Source organism: Scomber japonicus, chromosome 16 (assembly GCF_027409825.1).
Source record: "Scomber japonicus isolate fScoJap1 chromosome 16, fScoJap1.pri, whole genome shotgun sequence".
NCBI classification, from domain to species: Eukaryota; Metazoa; Chordata; class Actinopteri; order Scombriformes; family Scombridae; genus Scomber; species Scomber japonicus.
The window spans coordinates 2,850,185-2,877,837 of NC_070593.1; the positions used below are offsets into that span (position 1 = coordinate 2,850,185).

At 40.1% G+C, this 27,653-nt stretch overlaps 2 protein-coding genes across 2 annotated transcripts in view; one reads left to right on the plus strand and one right to left on the minus strand.

Annotated features, from left to right (window-relative positions):
• The window catches only part of nubpl (nucleotide binding protein-like), a 41,457-nt gene extending 32,005 nt beyond the window's left edge, over positions 1–9,452 (minus strand). Inside the window, 12 exon segments of the mRNA XM_053336212.1 lie at positions 1,276–1,358; positions 1,539–1,625; positions 1,628–1,658; positions 2,607–2,633; positions 2,635–2,693; positions 3,532–3,625; positions 3,744–3,834; positions 3,972–4,011; positions 4,649–4,739; positions 6,545–6,579; positions 7,176–7,320; positions 9,304–9,452. Coding sequence (XP_053192187.1) covers positions 1,276–1,358; positions 1,539–1,625; positions 1,628–1,658; positions 2,607–2,633; positions 2,635–2,693; positions 3,532–3,625; positions 3,744–3,834; positions 3,972–4,011; positions 4,649–4,739; positions 6,545–6,579; positions 7,176–7,320; positions 9,304–9,432 — 912 coding nt within the window. The 5' untranslated portion in view covers positions 9,433–9,452.
• Positions 9,453–10,408: 956 nt separating this feature from the next.
• On the plus strand, positions 10,409–12,500 carry dtd2 (D-aminoacyl-tRNA deacylase 2). The gene is made up of 3 exons (XM_053336002.1): positions 10,409–10,594; positions 11,440–11,509; positions 12,178–12,500. Exons 1-3 carry the CDS (start codon positions 10,469–10,471, stop codon positions 12,498–12,500), a joined length of 519 nt encoding a protein of 172 aa, XP_053191977.1. The 5' UTR covers positions 10,409–10,468.
• Positions 12,501–27,653: the final 15,153 nt, after the last annotated feature.

Genomic DNA, 27,653 nt, shown 5'->3' on the forward strand with positions numbered 1-27,653 from the left:
GTAATGTAGAACAGATTAAAATAGAACAGAATAAAATACAAAAGAATAAAATAGAGTAGAATATAAAAGAAAAGAGAGGAATACAATAGAGTAGAATAGGATACAGTAGGATAGACTAGAGTTGAATCAAATAGAATAAAGTATAATAGAGTACAGTAGAATAGAACAAATTATAATATAATAAAAGTAGAGTTCAACAGAATAGACTAAAGTAAAATAGAGTAGAGATTAGAATAGATTAGAATAGAGTATAATAGAGTATAATAGGATACAATAGGATAGAGTAGAAGAGAAGAGAGTAGAGTAGAGTATAATAGAATAAAGTATAATAGAGTAGAATAGTATAGATTAGAGTAGAGAATAAAATAGAATAGAATAAAATACAGTAGAACAGAATAGAGTATAAAATAGGGTAGAATACAATAACATAGAATAGAGTCAAATGGAATATAATATAATAGAGTATAGTAGAGTAGAGTATAATAGAGTATAATAGAGTAGAGTATAATAGAGTAGAGTAGAGTAGAGTAGAGTAGAGTAGAGTATAATAGAGTATAGTAGAGTATAATAGAGTAGAATAGAATAGAGTAGAGTATAGTAAAGTATAATAGAGTATAGTAGAGTAGAGTATAGTAGAGTATAGTAGAGTATAATAGAGTAGAGTATAGTAGAGTATAATAGAATATAGTAAAGTATAATAGAGTATAGTAGAGTATAATAGAGTAAAGTATAATAGAGTATAGTAGAGTATAATAGAGTATAATAGAGTATAGTAGAGTATAATAGAGTAGAGTAGAGTAAAGTATAATAGAGTAGAGTAGAGTATAATAGAGTATAGTAGAGTAAAGTATAATAGAGTATAGTAAAGTATAATAGAGTATAGTAGAGTAAAGTATAATAGAGTAGAGTAGAGTATAATAGAGTATAGTAGAGTATAGTATAATAGAGTATAGTAGAGTATAGTATAATAGAGTATAATAGAGTATAGTAGAGTAGAGTATAGTAGAGTATAGTAGAGTATAGTAGAGTAGAGTATAATAGAGTATAATAGAGTAGAGTAGAGTAGAGTATAATAGAGTAGAGTAGAGTATAATAGAGTAGAGTAGAGTATAATAGAGTAGAGTAGAGTATAATAGAGTAGAGTAGAATAGAGTATAATAGAGTATAGTAGAGTAGAGTAAAGTATAATAGAGTATAATAGAGTAGAGTAGAGTAGAGTAGAGTAGAGTAAAGTATAATAGAGTATAATAGAGTAGAGTAGAGTAGAGTAGAGACCTCTGGGCTGTCAGGAGAGGAGACGACCACCGGCTGTCCTCTGTCTGACGTCTCTCTGATGTTTAGATGCAGAGGAACGTCTCCTGGAGAGAGAGAGAGGACGGACGGAGAGAGAGAGAGAGAGAGAGAGAGAGAGGAACAGAGAGAGGCGGAGGTCCAATCATAAATAATCATGCTAATATATTCCAGTAGAGCCTCAGAATATAAACCCAGACCTTAAAACATGCAGAATACTTCCCTTCTTTAAATAACCATTACTTTACCTAATAACGCCACTCCCAGAGTCTCCGCCAGCTTTCTGGTCCCGTCGGAGCCGAAGATGTGAGTCTGGTGGTTACAGTTGGGACACTGAAGACGCTCATGTTCTGCACCATGCCGAGAACCTGCAGGGAGAAACATACAACATTTACACCTTCATCATCCTGCAGCTTCATCATCCTGCAGCTTCATCATCCTGCAGCTTCATCATCCTACACCTTCATCATCCTGCAGCTTCATCATCCTGCAGCTTCATCATCCTGCAGCTTCATCATCCTGCAGCTTCATCATCCTCCAGCTTCATCATCCTGCAGCTTCATCATCCTCCAGCTTCATCATCCTGCAGCTTCATCATCCTGCAGCTTCATCGTTCCTGGAGCTTCATCATCCTGCAGCTTCATCGTCCTGGAGCTTCATCGTCCTGCAGCTTCATCGTCCTGCAGCTTCATCATCCTGCAGCTTCATCATCCTGCAGCTTCATCATCCTACAGCTTCATCATCCTGCAGCTTCATCATCCTGCAGCTTCGTCATCCTGCAGCTTCATCTTCCTGCATCTTCATCATCCTGCAGCTTCATCATCCTCATCCTGCAGCTTCATCATCCTACAGCTTCATCATCCTCATCCTGCAGCTTCATCATCCTACAGCTTCATCATCCTGCACCTTCATCATCCTACAGCTTCATCATCCTGCAGCTTCATCATCCTCATCCTACACCTTCATCATCCTACAGCTTCATCATCCTACAGCTTCATCTTCCTGCAGCTTCATCTTCCTCATCCTGCACCTTCCTACAGCTTCATCATCCTCATCCTGCACCTTCCTACAGCTTCATCATCCTCATCCTGCACCTTCATCTTCCTGCAGCTTCATCATCCTCATCCTGCACCTTCATCATCCTGCAGCTTCGTCATCCTGCAGCTTCATCATCCTGCAGCTTCATCATCCTGCAGCTTCATCATCCTCATCCTGCACCTTCATCATCCTCATCCTGCACCTTCATCATCCTGCAGCTTCATCATCCTGCACATGACACATGAACACACACACACACACATATGTATAGAAATTACCGGCACGTGAACTTTCTTGAACATCTCCCGCTCCTCTGCGAGCGTCGAGCAGAGCGATGTCCTGCGGCGTTGACACGATTACTGCACCTGCACGACAAAACATCAGACACACGAGAGCTTTAAATACCTCTGAAGATCAGAACGAGAGCAGAAAAATAGATTTAACCACAACAGATCTCAACATGTTAATATGTAACATCAAATTAGAGTGAATTAAAGTCAATGTAAAGTAAGAATAAATATGTGTTCTGAGTTTGACATACCACAGAAAAGTGTGTTGTTAACCACCCTGCCAAATTTGAATGATTAAAAAAATCACCAAATATATGAAATTAGGCTTCAAAGTTGTGTAAAAATCAGCCTCTTTCTCTGCTCCCAAACGCTGAAGCCCCGCCCCCTACCAAGTGTCACCTGTCAATCAAAGTCACCATCTCTACCAGAAACATGAACGCCATGTCTGAGAGCTTTCTGCTGCTAACTCGGCGGCTAACTCAGCTGCTAGCTCAGCGGGCTAACTCGGCTGCTAGCTCGGCAGCTAACTCCGCGGTTAGCTCGGCGGCTAACTCTGTTAACTGGCTAACTGTAGACTGTAGTAGTAGTAGTGTGTGCTGAATGTATTTCTACCTCTACAGCAGCAAGGGCGGGTTTATGCTAATCACTAAATCCTGAACACAGAAATCTTGAAACACAGTTTGTGAAGCCTAGCTCCACAATTCAAATCTAAATGGTTGAAATGCTTTTTACACCTTTTTTAGAAATACATTTATGACCTATTTAATGTGTTTAGAAGAAAATGTCTGAATTCCCTTTACACGGTCTTTAAATGTTAAACATCTGAAGCCAAGTAGAAATAGGTTGAGGTATGTAGGAATTAGAAATGTCCTGTATTATATTTAGTGGTGTGTGTGTGTGTGTGTGTGTGTACCTGCTACTGGGATGTTCTGGCTGATTGACAGCTGGACGTCTCCTGTCCCTGGAGGCATGTCAACTACCAGATAGTCCAACGACCCCCAGTCCACCTACACACACACACACACACACACACACACACACACACACACACACACACACACACATCAATCTAACTGTATTGTCCAACGTCAGCTATAAAACAGATAACAGATTGAGATTATTTACCTGTCTGAGCAGTTTCTCTATTGCTGACATCACCATCAGCCCTCGCCACACGATGGGAGCAACGTCCTCCACCAGGAAACCCATCGACATGCTGAGAGAGACGATAGAGAGGAGGGGTCAGAGGTCAGAGGTCACAGTGGGTATATGAATCATTAGCAACAACAAAAAAGAAGTTAAGGGTGAAGGAGACCAGACATGATGTGAAATGTTCTGGATAGACGGACTCACCAAGGAACGCCGTAGTTAGTGAGAGGGATCATCAGATTGTCTGGAAGAAATATTAAAAATCAATCAAATTTAATTTACATAGCAGCTTTTATTCAGGTTAATGAAGTTTAAAGTGCTTCACAGCTGATTGACAAGCTGATAATAAAGCAGAACAGGTGACGACATAAAGAAAAGGAATAAAAAAATGAAGAGAAAAACAAAGAACAAGTGTTTAAAAAATGAGATTAAAGCACAGAAGAGGAAATAAAGATGATTAAAATGTTTAGATAATTTAAATAAACTCAGATAAATAAGAGAAAAGCAGAAAGAAATTGTTACAGAAGCTACAAGACGACAACCTGAACTGTCTTCAGCTTATACTACTCTGAGTATCACATTAACATTAACCACTGAAAGATGAGATATATGACAGTAATAATAATATTTATAAAGCACCTTTCATATAAATGCAGCTCAGAGTGCTTCTCGCTTTTATAGAACTGGTGATTTTTATCTATTACCTGTTTGACCTGTACCGTTAATGTCTTAATGTGACTGTTTTTTTATGACCTGCTGGTTTTAATTTGATGCCCTGCGTGAAGCATTTTGTAACATGAGTTTAGAAAAGTGCTCCATAAATGAAGAGTATCATCATTATTATTATTATTATTATTATTATTATTAAAATGGTGTCATACGGTCATTGAGCTCTGGGTTTCCCTTCAAGTTCATCAGTTTTGGAATCGAGGGACCGTAGACGTCGGCGTCCAGCAGACCGACTGACTTTGACTGAAAGAGAAAGAAACAGGGAAAGAAACAGAAAGAAAGAAACAGAAAGAAACAAAAAGAAAGAAAAAGAGAGAAAGAAAAAGAGAGAAAGAAAGAGAGAAAGAAAAAAAGAGAAAGAAACAGAAAGAAAGAAAAAGAGAGAAAGAAACAGAGAAAGAAAAAGAGAGAAAGAAACAGAAAGAAAGAAAAAGAGAGAAAGAAACAAAAAGAAAGAAAAAGAGAGAAAGAAAAAGAGAGAAAGAAAGAGAGAAAGAAAAAAAGAGAAAGAAATAGAAAGAAAGAAAAAGAGAGAAAGAAACAGAGAAAGAAAAAGAGAGAAAGAAACAGAAAGAAAGAAAAAGAGAGAAAGAAACAGAAAGAAAGAAAAAGAGAGAAAGAAACAGAGAGAAAAAAACAGAAAGAAAGAAACAGAAAGAAATAAAGAAAGAAACAGAAAGAAAGAATCAGAAAGAAACAGAGAGAAAGAAAGAAAGAGAGAAATAAATAAATAAAGAAACAGAGAGAAAGAAACAGAAAGAAACAGAAAGAAAGAAAAAGAGAGAAAGAAAAAGAGAGGAAAAAAAGAGAAAGAAACAGAAAGAAAGGGGATGTCAGATCTGCAGGTAATGATAACAATTTAAAAAATTCATACTAGTCTTTTTTTTTCAATAATTTTTGGATCTGCATTTCAAGGATTAAGGTTCATTTTTTTGTCATTAAATAATGCAGGATTACATCATGACATTTAGCTGTAGCTGCTCTACAATACACAAAGATATACCATTTATTTACAGCTATGAATTTACAAAAGAATAAAACAAGATAGAGCAAAGTACATAAAAGTAGAGCTAAAAAAAGACACAAAAAGGAGAAACTACATTATCTGTATGTATCTACAAGGATTATAAAGCTACATTTATACATACAAGTAGTTTTACTGTGTGTAAATGTAAATGTGAGATATGAAACAATACATCTTAACCTTCCTGTCGTCTGTTTTGACTGTTCCTTCTTTCCTTCCTTTTGTCTGTCCTTCCTCCCTCCCTCCTTTCCTTCCTTCTTCCTCCCTCCCGTCTTCCTCCCTTCTTTCATTTCCTCCCTCCCTTCCTCCCTTCTTCCTCCCTTCCATCCTTCCTCCCTTCTTCCTCCCTTCTTTCCTTCTTCCTTCCTCCCTTCCATCTTTCCTTCTTCCTACCTTCCATCTTTCCATCTTCCTTCCTTCCTCCCTCCCTCCTTTCCTTCCTTCTTCCTACCTCCCTCCTTTCCTTCAGTCTTCCTCCCTTCTTTCATTTCCTCCCTCCCTTCCTCCTCCCTTCCATCCTTCCTTCTTCCTCCCTTCTTTCCTTCTTCCTTCCTCCCTTCTTTCCTTCTTCCTTCCTTCCTCCCTTCCATCTTTCCTTCTTCCTCCCTTTCTTCCTTCTTCCTACCTTCCATCCTTCCTTCCTTCTTCCTCCCTTCCTCCTCCCTCCCTTCCTTCCTTCTTCCTCCCTTCCTCCCTTCCTTCCTTGACTTGAGGACAACAGGAGGGTTAAAGGTAGTAGTGAGAGTGCAGGTTGTGCAAAAAGTAACGGATGTAATTTGCATATTAAAGATTAAAACTAACAGAATATTTCAGTGTGAACTTCACAGAGTGATGCAGAGGAGTTGGTGCAGAGTAGGAAACAAAAGAAAGCTCAAAGTTTCTGATGAAAGTTGAAAGAAAAGAGACTGTAAAGAAGATCCTTTCAGATGTTACAGAGGAAAAATAAAACTAGAGAAAGAGTCTGTGTAGCTACAGCTCTGCTTTAAGCTCAACTAAAGTAAAACAAGAAGAAAGAAGTTCTTACTGGATCATTGGCCATCAGTCCCAGAGCCAAGTTCACTGCAGAGACATAAAAAACACACATTAACCCTCCTGTTGACCTCGAGTCAAGGAAGAAGGAAGGAAAGGAGGGAGGGAGGAAGAAGGAAAGGAGGAAGGAAGGAAAGGAGTAAGAATGAAAAGAGGAAGGAATTTAGGAGAGAAGGAAGGGAGGAAGTAGAGGAGGAAGGAAGGAAGGAAAGGAAAGGAATAAGGAGAGAAGGAAGGAAAGGATTAATGAGGAAAAGAGGAAGGAAGTAAGGAGAGAAGGAAGGAAGGAAGGAAGGAAGGAAGGAAGGAAGGAAAGAAAGGAGTAAGGATACAAACAGTAAGGAATTTAGGAGAGAAGGAAGGGAGGAGGGAGAAAGAAGGAAGGAAAGGAAGGAGGAAAGAAGGAAGGAAGGTAGGTAGGAGGAAGGAAGGAAGGAAGGAAGGATGGAAGGGAGGAAGGATGGAAGGAAGGATGGAGGGAGGAGGCAGCAAAGAAAGAGGGGAGGAGGGGAAGAAGGAGAAAAGCAGATTACACTGATCACAAAATAGACAAAATGCTAAACATATAGAAGGGGTCAGATTTCAGGAGGAAGTGGTTTCCTTTGTTAACAGCAGGAAGTTGATACCTGCGGTGGTGGATTTGCCGACGCCGCCTTTCCCCGACGCTACAACGATGACCTGTTTAACACCTGTGATGGGTTTCTGTTTGGGGAGACCTTTGGCCATCTGCTGCTTCTGTCTCTCCTGTAACGCCTTACTGTCCACAGACCTCTGCAGCACAGCAACAACACAAACAACATGTTAACCCTATCCTTCCTTCCTTCCTTCCTTCCTTCCTTCCTTCCTTCCTTCCTTCCTTCCTTCCTTCCTGCCATCTGCTGCTTCTGTCTCTCCTGTAACGCCTTACTGTCCACCGACCTCTGCAGCACAGCAAACAGCACAAACAGCATGTTAATAACCTGGAGGTGACGGAGCTGCTTTACATTCCTGGAAAATCTGGATATACTGTTGATAATTAGGTTTATTACAGGCATCAAAAAGGCCCATTTAAGATTTTTAACACTGAAAATTAAAGAAGTGATCAAATACTTTAAAGATATTCCCATAAAAGATGACAATGATGTATGCACATGTACCTATTATTCCTCTTAACATAATATATACCGACATATTTTACTTTGTTTTTTAACTTTAAGGTTTTGTATTTACTATTTGTTCTAATTTATTTATGTATATGTGTTTATTTGTGTATATGTACGAGCTACTGGATACATGACTTTGCCCAACGAGGATGAATAAAGTCTATCTATCTATCTATCTATGTTCATGCTGAATCTACCAGAAGTCCCAAATATATCAGAAAACATCCAAATATTAATGTTTCCAGCACTGTGAGTTTACTGATGAGAAAGAAACAATTAAGTGTACAGAATTTAACAAGTTTATTAAGAAACTGTGAAGTTTTTAGTCCAATTACAGAGAGGATTGATGGCTTAAAGAGGCCAACAATCAATCTAACCCTAAAACTGTGAGAAGGAAGGAAGAATAAAAATAATAAAGATGTGCTTTATTAACTCCTGGCGTTATCAATATTGAACAAATAAATGTACTAATGCTTTATAGATCAGTTAAAGGGTATAGATATTAGATAAGAATAAAGTTTAAATAGGTTGTGATTAATCTCTGGTAAGACTGATATCTATCTTCTTCAGTATAAAGAAGATTTGGAACAAAATCCATTGACCAACTTATTATATATTAGGGCTGCAACTTCCATTAACATTATTTTCAGTGTCAGTTAATCTGTAAATTATTTTCTTTATTCATTAATTAATTCTCTGGTCAACAAAATGTCTGAAGACGTTGAACAACTTTGAATACTGTCTCCCAAAGCCCAAAATGCAACTTAAAATGCCTTTTATGTCCCGACCAGCAGCCAACAACCAAAATATATTCAGTTTAATGTCAAAGAGATTTAAAGAAACCAGAAAATAGGGACAATTGAGAAGCTGGAACCAGATCATTTTGGCAATTTTTCTTTAAAACGCACTAGATTAACTTTTAGTCTGTCAAATAGTCAATAATGGACTAATTAGTGCAGCTGTGGTATATATACAAACATTTATAAGTACAGACTCCATTGCTAACCTTATTTATAACTGCAGATTGAAAGGCTCATTAGAGAGTGGCTAACTGATCTACTAAGTATTATGAAATGAATTATTACAGTTCATAACCCTTTATAAGCATCCACATACAGTAATGCTACTTCTACACTATGAAATAATGCTGATGTAACAGTGACTCAGCATTAAATACAATAACAAAAACAACAACCACAGCTCAGTTAAATCTTATTAGTGAGTATTATATAACCAGATACTGCTTGGTAACCCTGTTTGATCTGCACGGTGTGTTTATATATAGCTTTTATACCAGGGTCAAGTCAGGACGAATATAAATGAGCACTTCCGGTTGAACGGTAACAATAAAAGCTTTTGTATTTAAAGTCATGTACGTATCAAAGCGGAAACACAAATATATTACATAACATGAGGTCGGAACGACATATAATCAAGTTTAACACAATATCTATTCATTTAAATGATATTTTGAGTGTGTATTTTTCATTTTATGTACAACCGTTTACTGTGATTTCCGGTTTGTGCTGTCGCTTCGCAGCTAGCTTGATGCTAGCATGTAGCAGGTAGCTTACAGAGAGGAGATAAACAGGTAAACAGACTAAACTCTCACCTGGCAGCGGATGAGATGAACACAGCAGGCGGGTCCATGTTTTATTTCTGCCCCGGTTCGTAAAACTGAACATTTATTAACAGATAATGTGAGGAAATGAGCCAGTCTGCTGTAAGTGAACTGAGCCATGTTGAGCTAGGCTGTCTGGCTGCTCGGTGGTCTACTGCGCATCCTCTCTGCGCAGGGGACACAGGTTTGGTTTGTTTTGGTTTTAGTTAATGTGAATGAATGAAGTGTGTAAATAGATAAAGAGATTAAAATGTGTGTGTAATCATATACATAGAATAATCTGTAATATATATATATACTTTATTGTCATTGCACATGAAAATACAATGGAACTTATATATTTATTTTATTTTATATTATTAGTTTATTTGTCAGGGACAGTGCATATTAATAAACATATCTGTAAATATGCCAGAATTAGCCCAAAGGCACCTGGCCAGGTGTGAGTTGGCAGCCTAAAATCAAGAAACAGATTTAAACATTATAAGACAAGTTAGTATCTATCTATCTATCTATCTATCTATCTATCTATCTATCTATCTATCTATCTATCTATCTATCTATCTGTCTATCTATCTATCTATCTATCTAACTATCTATCTATCTATCTATCTATCTATCTATCTATCTATCTATCTATCTATCTATCTATCTATCTATCTATCTATCTATCTATCTATCTATCTATCTGTCTGTCTGTCTGTCTATCTATCTATCTATCTATCTATCTATCTATCTATCTATCTATCTATCTATCTATCTATCTATCTATCTATCTATCTATCTATCTGCACGAACACATGTTCCAAGGTCTTTGCTTTTCTTTGTATTTAAATGTCTTGGTTGACAGTTTTCTTTTCTTTTTAGTTATTGATTTATTATAATAATTCATACATTTGTGATGAGTAAACGCCTTCTTTTATTGTTTTTTTTTTTTATTAATATAGAATATTTTTTTATATCCTCACAACAAAGTTCATCAAGCTGCGTAAAGCTGCGTAAAGCTGCGCAGCTTTGATCAGAACTGAACATCTGCAGGTGACGTAACACGGAAGTGAATGTTTCTCTTCTCTCTCTCCATTCACTCCACTTCTTCCTTATGCAACCTTTCCTCACTATTATTATTATCTGATTGTTGTTTAAACCGGAGCCGGTGATGTCGGACAGAAGCGGGGCTCCTCCGGTGGCCCCTCCGGTGGCCCGTACCGTGCTGCAGCAGTGTCTGCGGGCCACGCTGCAGGTGAAACCCGCAGAGGAGCTCTCAGAGGCGGAGTTCGTCCAGGTGGGAAGAGGAGAGACTCATTACTACTGTACACTCTGCTGTGTCTGAATTATGTTAATAATTATAAATAGACAACAACTAATCAGAGGGAACTTAAACTAAGTGGTGGAAGAAGTACTTATATTATTAATTGAAGCATACAGCAATGAAAAAGAACTCTATTATATGTAAAAGTCTTAACATTAAATGCAAAAGTACTTCATGTGTTTTATAAAGACAGAGGCTGATGTGACAGGATGTGATACCAAACCAAAAGAAAAGTGAAAGGAATTAAATTTCTCCTCTAAAACACAAAATGGGGTAAAAGCAACATATTTAAATAACATAAAGGATTAAAAGTAATAGGGATGGGAATCACCAGAGGCTCCACTATATATTATCACAATACTTGTGTTACGATACAGTATTATTGTGATTTTAAATATATTGTGATATGCTGTGATATATTGCAATTCATTTCCTTTTTTCTCCTGCAGATGTCCCCAAAGTTAAAAAAAACTTAAACTTTAATTTTCAATTTCTATAATAAAAGATTGATACTGCTGAGTATCAACACAATATTGCCATGAAAGATATCACGATACTATGCTGTATCCATTTTTCCCCCACCCCTAAAAAATAAATATATAAAAATGAAAATTTAAGTAAAATGCCAAACAAAAATGAAAACAAACAAATCTGAATATGCAGCAGCATCTCAGCTGCAGACCGAAGACACAGCACAGCTCTGTGACGCCTCCTCGACCTGATGGTGGTGGGAGAGAGGAGGATGATGGCCAAGCTGTCGTCTTCTCTGATGAACAATGCTGCAGCTTGTACTGATGTTATCGTGCTTGTGCCCTCAGATCGACAGAGGCATGGTGATCTACGTCTGCTTCTTTAAAGGAGCAACAGACGACATACTGCCTAAAATGGGTCAGTGACCTTTTTTAACCTTTTCATACAGATGTTTTACTCCTTTACACTCATTTATAAATCACTCAGTAAATGTTAAGCCTCCTGTTGTCCTCGAGTCAAGGAAGAGAGGAAGAAGGAAGGAAGGGGAGAAAGGAAAGAAGGAAAGGAGGGAGGGAAGAAGGAAGGAAGGGAGGAAGAAGGAAGGAAAGGAGGAAGAAGGAAGAAAAGGAGGAAGAAGGAAGGAAGGGAGGGAGGATGGAAGGAGGGAAGGAAAAAGGGGAGGATGGAAGGAAGGAAGGAAGGAAAGAAGGAAGGGAGAGAGGAAAGAAGGAAGGAGGGAGGGGGGGGGGGAGAAAGGAAGGGAGGAAGGAAGGAAAGAAGGACAGAGGAAAGAAGGAAGGTAGGGGGGAGGAAAGAAAGAGAGAAGGAGGGAAGAAAGGAAAGAAGGAAGGGGGGAGGAAAGAAGGAAGGAGGGAGGGAGAAAGGAAGGGAGGAAGGAGGGAAGGAAAAAGGGGAGGAAGAAAGGAAGGGAGGAAGGAAGGAAGGAAGGAAGGGAGGGAGGAAAGAAGGAACAGTCAAAAAAGACGGGGTCAGTTAAGCATCTTTCTCTTTCTGTGTGTGTGTGTGTGTATGTCTCTCTCTCTCTCTCTCTCTCTCTCTCTCTCTCTCCCTCTCCTGCTGCTCAGTGTCCACTCTGTTGAACCTGCGTCTGTGTGAGTCGGACTCGGGGAAGATGCTGTCGGTGTTGGATCTCCCCGGCAACCTGCTGATCGTCCCTCAGGCGACGCTGGGCGGGAAGGCCAAAGGGAGAGGCATGCAGTACCACCACAACATCGGGAAGGAGGACGGACTGCGGCTCTACAGCTCCTTCGTGTCTCTGTGTGAGAAGGAGCTGACGACGGCTGCTGCTGCTGGAGCCGAGGTGACGGTGAAACACGGGACGTACGGGAACAGACAAGTGCTGAAACTCGACACCAACGGGCCGTACACTCACCTGATGGAGTTCTGAGAGATGGAGGATTGAGTTTGGTTAACAGTAGTTTTCTTGCACCTCTCCTCTCCTTTCCTCCTCTCCTCCTCTCTTCCTCTCCTCCTCGTCCCCTCCTCTCCTCCTCCCCTTCTCCTTTCTTCCTCCCCTCTTTTCATCCTCCTCTCCTCCTCTCCTCCTCCTCCTCCTCGTCCCCTCCTCTCCTCCTCCTCTCCTCTCCTCTCCTCTCCTCTCCTCCTCTCCTCCTCTCTTCCTCTCCTCCTCTCCTCCTCTCCTCCTCTCCTCTCTCCTCCTCTCCTCTCCTCCCTCTCCCCTCCTCCTCCCCTCTCTTCCTTTCCTCCTCTCTTCCTCTCCTCCTCCCCTTCTCCTTTCTTCCTCCCCTCTTTTCATCCTCCTCTCCTCCTCTCCTCTTTCCTCCTCTCCTCTCCTTCTCCTCTCCTCCTCCTCCTCCTTGTCCCCTCCTCTCCTTTCCTCCTCTCCTCCTCTCTTCCTCTCCTCCTCTCCTCTCCTCCTCCCCTTCTCCTTTCTTCCTCCCCTCTTTTCATCCTCCTCTCCTCCTCTCCTCTCCTCCTCCTCTCTCTCATCTCCTCTCCTCTTTCCTCCTCTCCTCTCCTTCTCCCCTCCCCTCCTCTCCTCTCCTCTCATCCTCTCCTCCTCTCCTTTCCTCCTCCTCTCTCTCATCTTCTCTCCTCCCCTCTCCTCCTCCTCTCCTCTCCTCTACTCTCCTCTTCTTTGACACTTCATACTAGGTGAAACACGGGACGTACGGGAACAGACAAGTGCTGAAGCTCGACACCAACGGGCTGTACACTCACCTGATGGAGTTCTGAGAGATGGAGGATTGAGTTGGGGTCACATGTTGAGCCGTCGTGGTCGTTCAGGTGTTCGTTTAAAAGACCGAAACGCCTTTGAAATGCCTGCACAGGTGTTTTTTTTTTAACTTTTTGAGCCGATTAGACCTTTATTCAGACTAAGGTTAATAGTAGTTTTCTCTTTCTTTTTTTCTTTGGAATACTTTATTTTCAAGTTTTCAATTATTCAAGAACAATACAACTTATTCCCACAAAAAGTACTTAATAAAAATAAATTAACAAAGGGTTAAGGGGAAAAAGAAAGATAACAGTAACTAAGTTGACAAAAAAATACATAAATAAATAAAATAAAATAAAATAAATGACATACATATTTATTGCATTGCAACACATTGTCACTATGGTATATCAACATTGTGTCTGGATGCTAGTATTGGATCACAATGGGACCAGTTCAAAGATTACAGGTAGTCCACAGCTGATAACGGTAGTGTCTCTATATATTCAATAAAAGGTTGCCAGATCTTTAAAAAGGCGTCATATCTGTTTCTCATGACACAGGTTATCTTCTCCAAGAGCAAACAGGTCATCATTTCTGATATCCATTTTGACATTGAGAGAGGGGAGGAATCTGACTTCCAAGTTAACGCAATACATTTTCTGGAAACAGTAAGAATAGTAGTTTTCTTGCTGCTGTGGGACACACAGGCCTTTATTCCTGGAAGACTTCTTTGACACTTCATACTAAGAAAAGCACAGGTGTCAAAAAAGTCAAAAAAGATATATAATTTTGTGGTTGGTTTAATATGAAAACACAATATGTTGCTGTGAATTTACAGTAATTTCACATAGTAATTACAGCATCATATTGTAATTTTTCACAGTAATATTGTGTCTGGTTTGCTGTAGAATCACAATACATTATTAATTACTGTAAAATAACGACACTATACTACTGTGAATTTACTGAATTTACAGTAATTTATTGTGACAGTAACAGTAATATTTTTTACAGTGTAAGAATGATATAAAATGTCCTTTCTGGAATACTTGAATAGAAGAAAGCCGTCGTTAATGTTGTTAATAACACCTGTATTTTTCTTACTGTGACAAAATGTCATTAGAATAAGTACATTTAAAAAAAAACACCTGTGCAGCTGTGCATAATACTAAATACTGTATAAACCATCTAGTCTGGAAACGGAGTCGCTGGAGATTATAATGTTTGATCCATTTTGTAATAAAACAAACTTTATTTCCTAGGTTTGAAATCTATCATTATTGTCTCTTTATAATATATTATAAATCTGTTTGTTGTGGTTCAAGATTGTAGGAAGGATGGAAGGAAGGAAGGAAAGGAGGGAGGAAGGTAGGAGGGATGGAGAAAGGAAAAGAGGAAGGAAGGAAAGAAGGACAGAGGAAAGAAGGAAGGGGGAAGGCAAGACGGATGAAGGAAGGAAAGAAGGAAGGGAGGAAAGAGAGAGAAGGAAGTAGGAAGGAAGGAAAGAAGGGGGATGGAGGAAGGAAAGGAGGGAGGAAGGAAGGTAGGAGGGATGGAGAAAGGAAAAGAGGAAGGAAGGAAAGAAGGACAGAGGAAAGAAGGACAGAGAAGAAGGAAGGACAGAAGGAAGGGGGAAGGCAAGACGTATGGAGGGAGGAAAGAAAGAGAGAAGGAAGAAGAAAGGAAGGAAAGAAGGGGGATGGAGAAAGGAAAGAGGGAGGGAGGGAGGAAGGAAGGATGGAGGAAAGAAGGAAGGAAGGTAGGTAGGAGGGAGGGAGGGAGGAAGGAAAGAAGGACAGAGGAAAGAAAGAGAAAGGAAAGAAAGAAGAAGGAAGGAAAGAAGGAACAGTCAAAACAGATGGGGGTCAACTTTTTTTTTTTTTTAAGTTCAAGTAGATATAAACCTTCTTGTAATTATTTTAAACTCATATATTTAAAACTCAAAACAATCACAGAAACTTTTATATAAATTTACTTTCTCCTCCGAGCCAGCAGGAGGCGCTCAGCTGGTGTTTTATGAACCGGAAGTGAACAGCAGTTAGTCTCAGTTAGCTTGGGTTACAGCAGCCTTTATAACCTGCGTCAAGGCGGAACATCTGTCAAGGTAACGGCACACAACAGCTGGAACACTTCCGGTTATCCCATGATCCGCGAAAATAAAAGCACAACTGTAACTTTAAGAACTGGATATAAAACATTTATTTGTAGTGTTTCTAAGCAACCAGTGTTAATAAGAAAACAATATGAAATGTGTTGTTTTACATAGTTTGAAAACATGTTGTCATGAAATGTATTTGCATTTTTACGGTTTTGTTGATGTCATTTTGAGGATTTTAAAAAACGTATTTATTAATTTTCTTGAAGATTTTTATTTTTTGCCTTTATTTTACAGTAGGTGGCAGAGAGACTGACAGGAAACAGGTGGAGAGAGAGCAAGCAAAGGTCCAATTTGAGGATTTTAATGTAGTCATTGTACTTTTTTATTGGTTTAATTTTATACCAGACACATATTATCCCTTAAACAGGAAACATGCACTAGGAGATACATACATATATACATTTTTTTATACTTTAATAGGGGCAACGTATCCTTCAACTCATAAAATCCAAAATAAGTGCAAATGAGATAATTAATAAAATATCAAAGTAAATAAAAATAATAATTAACATCTAATTTTTCCACTTCTGTTTGTTTAAGGGTTATTGCTCCAAGTGTTTTTTTAAATATATATTGATAAATGCTTGGAGCTGATCTTTAAAGGTTTAGTTTTAGTTAGTTTTGCATAGTTCATTACAGTTTTTATTATGTTTTTTATTTTTTATTTTTTACAAAACTCTCTTTTTTATTTTTATTTGAGTTAAATGTTAAAATCTTTTGTTTTTTTACTGTTAGTTTTAATTTTAGTCTTAGTTTTAGTGAAATACATGAAAGGGTTAAATGTAAACAAAACAAAAACTAGGTTGCGACTTTTATCTTGAAAATCCTCTCACCGGAAGCGAAATCGTTTGCTGCCGTTAGCTTAAAAACATGCCGCCACTAAAACTCCACATTTAGCTTCTAGTTTGAGCTAAAATCTCCAACTTTTAGGACTTTATCTCTTAAACCAGATGAAGCGGGAGGAAGTGAAAGGTTTGTGTTCCTGTTCATGTCTAAATTTAACCCGTTTAATCCGGTTTACTGGCTGAAAGGAGCCGGCGGTGTAACGAGGATTTATGTTTCTGAGCAAAAAGGTTCTGAGTCAATTAAGAAACTTCACCTAAACATACAACTAATTAACTTCTACTAATAGTTATTTTATGGGTTTATATCTGCTTTTATAGAGATACTTAATAATAACCCAGGACTTTAAAATAATCATGGTTTTCATTATCCATTAATCTAACCCATTTATCTTAATTAATGAATGAATTAATTGATAACAATGACACAACCATCATGTATTAGTGCTCAGTGTGATTAAAAGTGAGCAAATAAGAGAATACATAGGAATAAAATGTGATTATTTTGCTTATTAACTACAAAAAAAGGAGAAATGTAACATTCATACTCGTGTAAATGCTAATTAATTGATTACCAGATTTATAACGGTCATTTTCAGACCTGAAATAATCGATTAGTTGATAGACAGACAGTTAATCTGTTAATTAAAGTAATTTATTAAGCAATAATGGCAACAAATCTTCTGTATTTGGCTTCTCAGGTGTGAAGATTGATCATATATTGTTATTATTATCGATTAATTTAACCCATTAATGACACGTCCATCATATATTAGTACTCAGGGTAATTAAAAGTGATTTAAAATGGTTTATTTTGACTAAACTGGAGATTAAATATGATTGTTTTGCTCATTAACTGCAAAAAAATGAGAAATTTACCATTCATTCTTGTGTAAATGATAATTAATTGATTACTAATATTGTAATCTGTCATTTTCAGACCTGAAATAATCGATTAGTTGATAGATAGACAGTTAATATATCGATCAGAGTAATTTATTAAGCAATAATGGCAAATATCTGCTGTATATGGCTTCTCAAGTGTGAAGATATGTTGCTTTTTTCAGGTTTATGTCATTATGAATAAACTCAGGGCTGCTACTAACATGTATTTTCATTATTGATTAGTCTCCAGATATATAAATTAATAGTTTAAGCAATAAAATGTCTGAAAATAGGTGTTTTTGAAAGAGTCAATCACAGATATCTTGTTTTTTCTGACCAACAGTCCAAAACCGTAAAGAGAAAAACAGCAAATCATCAAATAGGAGAAGCTGGAACATTTGTCATTTTTGGTTAAAAACAGCAAAAAGATGAATAGATTATATAAAGAGTTGCAGATTATTTGTCTGTCAGTCGTTGATGAATCAGTTGAGCTCTAATTACAAATAAAACAAGATATCTGGAGACGTCACCTTTGACTTTAGAGTATCTTCTCATATCTTCAAAAACTAAATGATGAATTGACTGATTATATGAACTTATTGTGTGTGTATAAGAAGATGATTTAACCCTCCTGTTGTCCTCGAGTCAAGGAAGGAAGGAAGGGGAAGGAAGGGGAAGGAGGAAGGAAGGAAGGGAAGGAGGAAGGAAGGAGGGGAGGAAAAAGTTGAGGATGGAAGGAAGGAAGGGAGGAAGAAGGAAGGAAAGGAGGAAGAAGGGAGGAAGAAGGAAGGAGGGAAGGAAAAAGGGGAGGGAAGGGAGGGAGGGAAGAAAAGAAAGAAGGAAGGGAGGGAGGGAGAAAGGAAGGGAGGAAGGAAGGAAAGAAGGCAGTTAGGGGGGAGGAAAGAAAGAGAGAAGGATGGAGGGAGGGAGGGAGAAAGGAAGGAAGGAAAGAAGGCAGTTAGGGGGGAGGAAAGAAAGAGAGAAGGATGGAGGGAGGGAGGAAGGAAGGAGGGAGGGAGGAAGGAAGGAAAGAAGGCAGGTAGGGGGGAGGAAAGAAAGAGAGAAGGATGGAGGGAGGGAGGGAGGAAGGAGGGAAGGAAAAAGGGGAGGAAGGAAGGAGAGAAGGGAAGGAAAGAAGGAAGGGAGGATAGAAGGAACAGTCAAAAAAGACGGGGTCAGTTTGACCCGGGAGGAAGACACGAGGGTTAAAGTTGTTCTCACCTGTGTTTCTTTATAGATGCCGTGTTTTGACTTCCTGGATAAGGTGGAGCTTTTTCTGCAGACGGGAACGTTTCCTGTCGACGCTTCAAAGAGCTCGAAGAAAGTGACGAGAGCGGCCAGCAAACGCTTCATATATAAAGGTATTTAATAGCTAGCTACACAGATGCTGCTCACACTTTGATATGGACTGAATATTTAATATATAAAGTCACTGGATGGTTTTTCTTATAGCAACTTATAAGGTGGTTAAAATGACTTCAGATGGGTAAAAGTAACAAAAAACATAGTAAGTAGGGCTGTCAAACGATTAATCGCAGAATTTCCACAGTTAATCACGATTAATCGCATTTTGAATTGCATGTTTAAAATCCTGTTATTTAACATTTGAAGGCAGTTTTAAGCCCATAATGTAAAGCATTTCTTACCAGAGTGTCTTAACTGGGAATCAATCACGGCTCTGCTGCGACTCCCACACTCCAAAATGGTCCTTTGGTGGAGCTGAGGCTGGCTTGGCTGCACCTGGGTGTTTAGCGTGGAGGTGCTAACTCAAACTCCACGTACTCCGGTGGTAGTTAAACTCCGTTTGACACAGGTTGCATTTTACTTTTGACTTGTCAACTGAAGCGTCTGGAAGTGTTTTAAAGTTAAACAAGCCGTTCAAAAGTCCAGTAGCTCTCTTACTTTCCATCAGCGCGGTAGGTTTACTGCAGGAGGCCACTTCAAAGCATAGCGCTACAGCTAGAGGAGCCGTCTACGGGGGAGTAGAAGGGACAAAAAGGCTTGCAACATTAAAATGTGATTAAAAAAAATTTACACGTTATGGATTAATCATTAATGCATTAATCTAATGACTGACAGCCCTAATAATTATAAGATAATCAGCCGATATATCAGAATTTATTTTACTCCCTAATATTGGAATCAACCCCAAAAATCCGATATTAGTCAGGCCTTAGTTTATATTTCAAGTTTCCCAGACAACAACGCAGAGTTTGGCTCATATATCTGAGCAGTATTGATTTCTAATGTAGTGGATATTTGGTGCTTGATATTAAAAAAAGAAAGAGTAGTATCCATCCATCCATCCATCCATCCTCTTCCGCTTATCCGGGTTCAGGTCGCGGGGGCAGCAGCCTAAGTAGAGAAGCCCAGACTTCCCTCTCCCCAGCCACTTCGTCCAGCTCTTCCCGGGGGATCCCGAGGCGTTCCCAGGCCAGCCGAGAGACATAGTCTCTCCAGCGTGTCCTGGGTCTTCCCCGGGGTCTCCTACCGGTGGAACAGGCCCTGAACACCTCACCAGGGAGGCGTCCGGGAGGCATCCTAATTAGATGCCCGAGCCTCCTCATCTGGCTCCTCTCGACGCGGAGGAGCAGCGGGTCTACTCCGAGCTCCCTCCGGAAAGAGTAGTAGTAGAGTATAATGTGACTCTGTTGACCGTAGTTCCTCCTTCTGTCCACTAGATGGCAGACTGTGGCGAACTTACCGAGGTCGCCTCCTCCGGGTCGTCAGGAGCGACGAGGAGGTGCGGGAGATCCTGACCCGTTACCACGACAACAACAACCACGCCGGCCGCGTCCGAGCAGTGAAGGAGATAATGGTGAGTTTGATCATTACTGTGACCGTGACAGAAGATGAATGGAAAATTTAAAACATGCAGTTACAAACATCTTCTTCCCCCTCCTCCTCTTCCTCCTCCTCTTCCTCCTCTTCCTCCTCCTTCTCCTTCTCCTCGTCCTCCTCCTCCTCCTCCTTCTCCTTCTCCTCCTCCTCTTCCTACTCCTCTTCCTCCTTCTCCTCCTCTTCCTCCTCCTCTTCCTCCATCTCCTTCTCCTCCTCTTCCTCCTCCTCCTCTTCCTCTTCCTCCTCCTCTTCCTCCTCCTCCTCCTCCTCCTTCTCTTCCTCCTCCTCCTCTTCCTCCTCCTCTTCTGTTCAGATGATGTATTACTGGGTCGGAGTGACAGAGGCGGTGAAGTCCTGGATCAAAGCTTGTGCCGTGTGTCAGAGCCGGAGTCCAGCCGAGCCTCCCGATCCGCCCGTCCAGTTCTGCCTCGCCTACGGCTGCGACTCGTCCAGCTACGTTTACCCCGATCTCAGCTTCCACAGGTCAGAAACCAACATTAACAAACCAAAAACGGAGAAAAAAACTTTTGGTTTTTGTCCTTTTCCTTTCATGTCTGCTCAGAACTCAACTTGTCTTTTCTCTTGTATAACATCCATTTCTGCCTGCATTCATCCCGAGTCTCTGCTTTAGTTCTTAGATACTGAGTTAGTCTTTTCATGGAGTTTATAAGAGAAAAAACTCCTAGAAAAGTCTAAAGTTTGGTCTGATAATTACTTCACTCACTAGAATTTACTTTCTGTATAGTTGCTGGTTAAATAAACGACCTGTAGATGGTGCTGCATGAAAAGCCAGATTATCATGAGTCTCCAACAGACTTTACTTTTCTTCATCTTCATGTCTGTAGCTTTGCCTCAGATTCACAAACCAAACTCTTCTTCTTCTCTTTTCTTCTTCTCTTTCCTCTTCTTCTTCTTCCTCTTCCTCTTCTTCTCTCGTCCTGCAGGTTTCCGAAGGAGGTGGAGCGTCGGCGCAGGTGGCTGGCGGTGGCTCAGAGGGACGAAGGCTCGCTGCGTATGAACTCGTGCCTCTGCTCGCGACACTTCGAGCCGTCCTGCTTCACGCTGACGGAGGAGGGTCAGCTGGCTCTGATGTCGGACGCGGTGCCCAACATCATCCCCGTGGCGGTGCAGGAAGAGGTGAAGCAGAATGATGATCTCTGCTCTACATATGTGTGTTTTATATGTCTGGCCACATATAGGCATCTATATTAGAGTTAAGGAACTAGAACTATAACGATAACTATCAGTCAAACTCATTCAATTAAACTTTATGTAAAAAAAACAAAGAACACATTAACCCTCCTGTCGTCCTCCCGGGTCAAATTGACCCCTTCTCTCTTTTGACTGTTCCTTCCTTCCTTCTTCCCTCTTTCTTTAATTTTTCCTTCCTTCTTCCCCTCCTCCCCTCTTTCTTTGCTCCTTCCTTCCTTCCGTTCTTCCTTCCTTCCTTCCTTCCTTCCTTCCTTCCTCCTCCTTCCTCCCTTCCTTCTCTCCTAAATTCCTTCCTCTTTTCGTCATTTCCTTCCTTCCTTCCTTCCTTCCTTCCTCCCTTCCTTCCCCTCTTCCGTCCTCCCTTCCTTCCTCCCTTCCTTCCTTCCTCCTGTCCTTCCTTGACCTGAGGACAACAGGAGGATTAAAAGACAAAAATTGAGGCCAGTGCACATAAGAGAAAATAAGAATGATATTGTTGATAATGAAATAAAATAAGTAAAAACACTAAGTAAAATAATTAAATAAGTAAGTAAAAGAAGAGAGAATAAGAGGAAATATTTATTAAAAGTTAGAGTAAAGAGGTTTTATGTCAGGGAAAGTTTTGTTTTAATCTGGAAGTTCGAAGTTAAATAAAAAAAAAAAAAAAAAATAGAGTAAAAACTAAGTGAATAGATTAAAAAGACAAAAGAAGGCAAATCAAGGATTAAGTTTAATAAAAGCTGGACTAAAACTGGGGTTAAAAAAAGAGATTACAAGACATAAGAAAACAGACAAAATGAGATAAGAAGATAAAATTGATAGAATGATTATAACAAAATTGTCAAACCCTGGTTTATATCATGGCCACCAGCTTTAATTAAATCCTAAATATGAATTTGTAAAGAGTAAAAGAATGAATGACATCTAGATTAATAGCAGGATGACTTTTCATGCATCTTATTATGAAGGTTTGGATCTTTTCAGAGCATCTTCTCAGTGCAGGATGATTCGAATCTGATCTTCTTGGGCAGATCTTTATAGAATTTGAACCTGACTCATCTCGTGCTTCCTGCTCAGTTAACCCTTCTTTGTTTTCAGGTACCGGCCCCTTCAGATGAGGACTTCCTCCACTCTAACACCCTTGAAGATCTCCTCTCTTCAGCGGCTGCAGCGGCGGCGGCAGAAACCACAGACCCATCTGAGCCGGCCTTCGATCAGTCTGAGACCCCCGTCGAGCTGCAGGAACACCAGTACTGCCTCCCGGCTTCAGATCCAGACGCAAGGACGGTTCAGATAGTGAAAGACGACAAGAGGAGGAAGACCGTCATCGAGCCGAGCTTCTCCGCTTACAACCAGATCGCCAGGTTTGACTTATATTTACATTTTCTCACGTGCTGCATCTTTTCATTTAGGTGAGCGTGATTGTGTTAGCGTGTTAAAATGTTTTTTATTTTGTGTTTTGCAGGTATCTGAGTCACAGGATCTTACCGATGCAAAGCAAGAAAAGCAGAGGTGCTCTGAAGAGGATGGCCAAGCGCTTCGGTCTGATAGGTTAGATCTCCTCTAATCCTCAATAATCCCAATTTATAGTATCTAAATAAGGTGAAATGTATTTTTGAAATCACCTGTACACATTTCTCTTTCTGTTTTTAGATGGAGTGCTGATGTACACGCGGGTCTGTCCTCCTTTGAGAGTGCCTCGCAGCAGAGAGGAGGTTTGATTAATTTACTATAATTAAACTTCTTTTAAGCTTTGTGCAGCTACAGAAAATAAAAGTTTGATGGTCTGAAATAAGCAGCAAAATCGAGCTTCCTCCAAGCGTCCATTGGCAGCAAAATTTATAATATGGTATATAAAAGATTTACCAGTCTTTATTTATTTGAGGAGAGTCGTGTAGGTTTACAGAACAAAAAGGGAGTGTCAAAGTTAAAGTTTAATTCATTATTTATTATTAGTTTGATATAGTTAAAGTATAATAGTAAAAGTACTGCAGTATTATGAGTGATGTAGTGTGCAGTATTACAGTAGAAGTACTGCAGTATTATTATGTGAACTTTAATAAACTCTAATTGTAGTTTCACATTTTCTCCACAAGCTTTGAATGAGAAGAAAACACTTTGATCACTGTTGATAAAAATCATCTTTATTGATTATTGAAGCTTCAGATTGTTGACACATCCAATCAGTAAAGTGTGATCAATGATTTCATGTTCAGATTGACTTCATCCACACAGTCAGTTAGTTTAACCCAGAATGTCAGCTATGTACAAGAACATCATTAATGATTATTATCATGATCATTACAGTTTGATTGAACATTTCTTTATGAATTGACAAAGTGATGAGAACAAAATATCTGTTCTGCTGTTTTCTCTGTTTAAGAAACAACAGACACAAATACATCAATACAAACATGAAACTAACATTTAGAACAAAGAGAAGTTCACATTTCCATCTGAAGAAATGTCAGTGAATGTTAAAAACATGGTGATGAGCAGTGAGAGCCTCCATGGATAAAAACTCACAGGAAGAAGTCACATTTAAAGAAACTGATTATATCAACAACACATACATACAGTTTAAAAAGTGTTGAATGTCCCTATTAGTATGTCAGCTGATCTCTGAGCAGCTCAGAAACATGGAGACAAAAACATGAAGAATTACAACATCTGAAACGTGAAGTCTGAAATGACTTCTGTCTATTTCACTTTACACAACTCAACTGTGGATCCAACAAAAATCCAAAGTCCAGCATAGAGAGGCTGAGTGAATGTGGTCTGGACCCTGTGAAGGAGAGTCATGGTTTCAGAGACGCTGTAGAAGGACAGAATACCTGCTCTGTGATCCAGGTACACTCCGACTCTGGAGGAACCAGGACCTGAGACTGGAGTAGAGATCTTGTTGAACCGAAATTTATGATTGTTAATGTCACAATCTAAAGACCAAGATTTGTCATTATATCCAAATCCAGATTCTTCTCCTGATCTGCTGATATTCTTGTATGTGACTGCTACCTCAACTACTCCTCTCCACTCCACCTCCCAGTAACAACGTCCAGTCAGACTCTCTCTACTCAGGACCTGAGTATCATTAATGAATCTGTCTATGTGACTAGAATAAGACTGTGGTTGACTCGTCCATTCTACTTTTCTGTTCCCCTCAGATAATAACAGCTGTGTGTGTGCTGTGTTTGGGTCCAGAGTGATTTCACGTGAATATTTTAAGAACTCAGCTCTGGTCTTGGGTTCTGCTTGTGGCAGTAAAACGTCCACATTACTTACTGACCATAAGATGTTTGTCCATTTGTCCCTCAGGAGGTCCTGTAGTTTATCTCTGAGCTCTGACACAGCTGCTGTCACATCCTCAAAGTATCTCGGAGGACGGATATCGATGCTGGATGAGTCTGTAGGTTCACTGAGTTGTGACACTGAGGGGTAGTTGTGTAGAAACTGGATGTGATCCTCTGTGTGTGAGAGCTGCTTCAGTTCAGCGTCTTTCCTCTTCAGCTCAGTGATCTCCTGCTGCAGCTTCTCCTGAAGCTCTTTGACTCCACTCACTTCAGTTTCCTGCTGGGATCTGATCTGCTGCTTCACATCAGAGCTTCTTTTCTGGAGGAGACGGATCAGCTGAGTGAAGATCTTCTCACTGTCCTCCACTGCTTTATCAGCAGAGCGACTGATGGCCTCCACCTCCTGTTGAAGCAGCTTCATATCTTTCTCTCTGTCCTGGATTCTCTGCTGGATGTTTAGTCGACTCCCCTCGAGGTCTCTCTGCCTCTCAGTCCTTTCTGCTGCAGCTGGGACTGTGTCGTGGCCTTTATGATCCTCCATAGTGCACAGACAACAGATACACTTCTTATCTGTACGGCAGAATATCTTCATCACCTCATCATGACGAGAACAGATGTTCTCCTGGAGCCTCTTCAAGGGCTCCATCAGTTTGTGTTTCTTTAATTTGGTTGATTCAAAGTGAGACTGGAGGTGATTCTCACAGTAAGACATCACACACTGCAGACAGGACTTTAAGGCTTTCAGCTTCCTCCCAGTGCAGACATCACAGGCCACATCCTCAGGTCCAGCATAGCAGTGATCAGCAGGAGCAGCTTGGAGTCCAGTCTTCTTCAGCTGCTCCACTAAAGCTGCTAACATGGTGTTTTTCTTCAGGACAGGCCTCGGTGTGAAGGTCTCTCTGCACTGAGGGCAGCTGTAAATCCTCCTCTGATCCTCTCCATCCCAGAATCCTTTAATACAGCTCATACAGTAGCTGTGTCCACAGGAAAGACCCACCGGATCCTTCAGTAGATCCAGACAGATCACACAAGAGAAGGTTTCTTGGTCCAGCTGATCTTTCTGCGCCATTTCAGCTCTCAGAGGCAACGACTGTCTGAGCTTCACTTCCTGATAAGTTTAATAAGTTGGAGCTCTGATCCGACAGGTTAAACAAGTCTGAGCTCATTTGAACATGTGTTTCTGCTGAATGCAGCCTGACAGCTCTGTGCTGCGTCACATGTTGGTTACGTCCATCTTCAAACTGTAGATGTAAAGGGAGGGAACAATGAAATCTGATCCCAGAGTGGAGCTTGTTGTGTTTAAAGAACAGAGATTGTCATCAGGACAAGGAGCTGCACTGTGGATTCAAACTGTGTTTCCTCATTTACAATGAAATCTCATTTAAAAGCTGCTTTCAGGAACTCTGCTTTGCCCGTAGGACTGCATAATTTATTTCTATTGTAAAATGGGGCTCATAACATACATGTAACATTCAGTTTATACTGCTCATCCAGCTCTGTCAATCATCAGCACACCTCTGTCCGCTCTGACACTGAAACACTGCAACACGCCGCTACCCCACTCTCACTAGCTTACTGTAAGCCGTTAGATTGACTGGTGTATATATATATATATATATATATTAATAGTACAAAAATTTATTCTTAGGCCTTCACTGAATACCTTGAAGGCCCAGAGGATTCACAAAGTGATGAGAACAAAATATCTGTGATGAAGGAAGTTCTGCTGTTTCTCTGTTTAAGAAACAACAGACACAAATTCATCAATACAAACATGAAACTAACATTTAGAACAAAGAGAAGTTCACATTTGCATCTGAAGAAATGTCAGTGAAGGTTAAAAACGTGGTGATGAGCAGTGAGAGCCTCCATGGATAAAAACACACAGGAAAAAGTCACATTTAAAGAAACTGAATATATAAGCGACACATACATAAAGTTAAAGAAAATGTTGAATATCCCTATTAGCGTGTCAGCGGATCTCTGAGCAGCTCAGAAACATGGAGACAAAAACATGAAGAATTACATCATCTGACACATGAAGTCTGAGATGACTTCTGTCTATTTCATTTTACATAACTCAGCTGTGGATAAAGAATAAAGACAAAGTCCAGCATAGAGAGGCTGAGTGAATCTGGCCTGGACTCTGTGGAGGAGAGTCATGGTTTCAGAGACGCTGTAGAAGGACAGAATACCTGCTCTGTGATCCAGGTACACTCCGACTCTGGAGGAAACAGGAACTGAGACGGGAGTAGAGATCTTGTTGAACCGAAATTTATGATTGTTAATGTCACAACATAAAGACCAAGATTTGTCATTATATCCAAATCCAGATTCTTCTCCTGATCTGCTGATATTCTTGTATGCGACTGCTACCTCAACTACTACTTCCCACTCCACCTCCCAGTAACAACGTCCAGTCAGACTCTCTCTACTCAGGACCTGAAGATAATCAGTGAATCTGTCTGTGACTAGAATAAGACTGATGTTGACTCGTCCATTCTACTTTTCTGTTCCCTTCTGATAATAACAGCCATGTGTTTGCTGTGTTTGGGTCCAGAGTGATTTCACGTGAATAGCTTAAGAACTCAGCTCTGGTCTTGGGCTCTGGTTCTGGTTCTGGTTCTGATGGTAAAACCTTCACTTTAGTCTTTGTCAGTGAGATGTTTGTCCATTTGTCCCTCAGGATGTCCTGTAGTTTATCTCTGAGCTCTGACACAGCTGCTGTGACATCCTCAAAGTATCTCAGAGGACGGATATTGATGCTGGATGAGTCTGTAGGTTCACTGAGTTGTGACACTGAGGGGTAGTTGTGTAGAAACTGGTTGTGATCCTCTGTGTGTGAGAGCTGCTTCAGTTCAGTGTCTTTCCTCTTCAGCTCAGTGATCTCCTGCTGCAGCTTCTCCTGAAGCTCTTTGACTCCACTCACTTCAGTTTCCTGCTGGGATCTGATCTGCTGCTTCACATCAGAGCTTCTTTTCTGGAGGAGACTGATCAGCTGAGTGAAGATCTTCTCACTGTCCTCCACTGCTTTATCAGCAGAGCGACTGACGACCTCCACCTCCTGTTGAAGCAGCTTCACATCTTTCTCTCTGTCCTGGATTCTCTGCTGGATGTTCAGTCGACTCACCTCGAGCTCTCTCTGCCTCTCAGT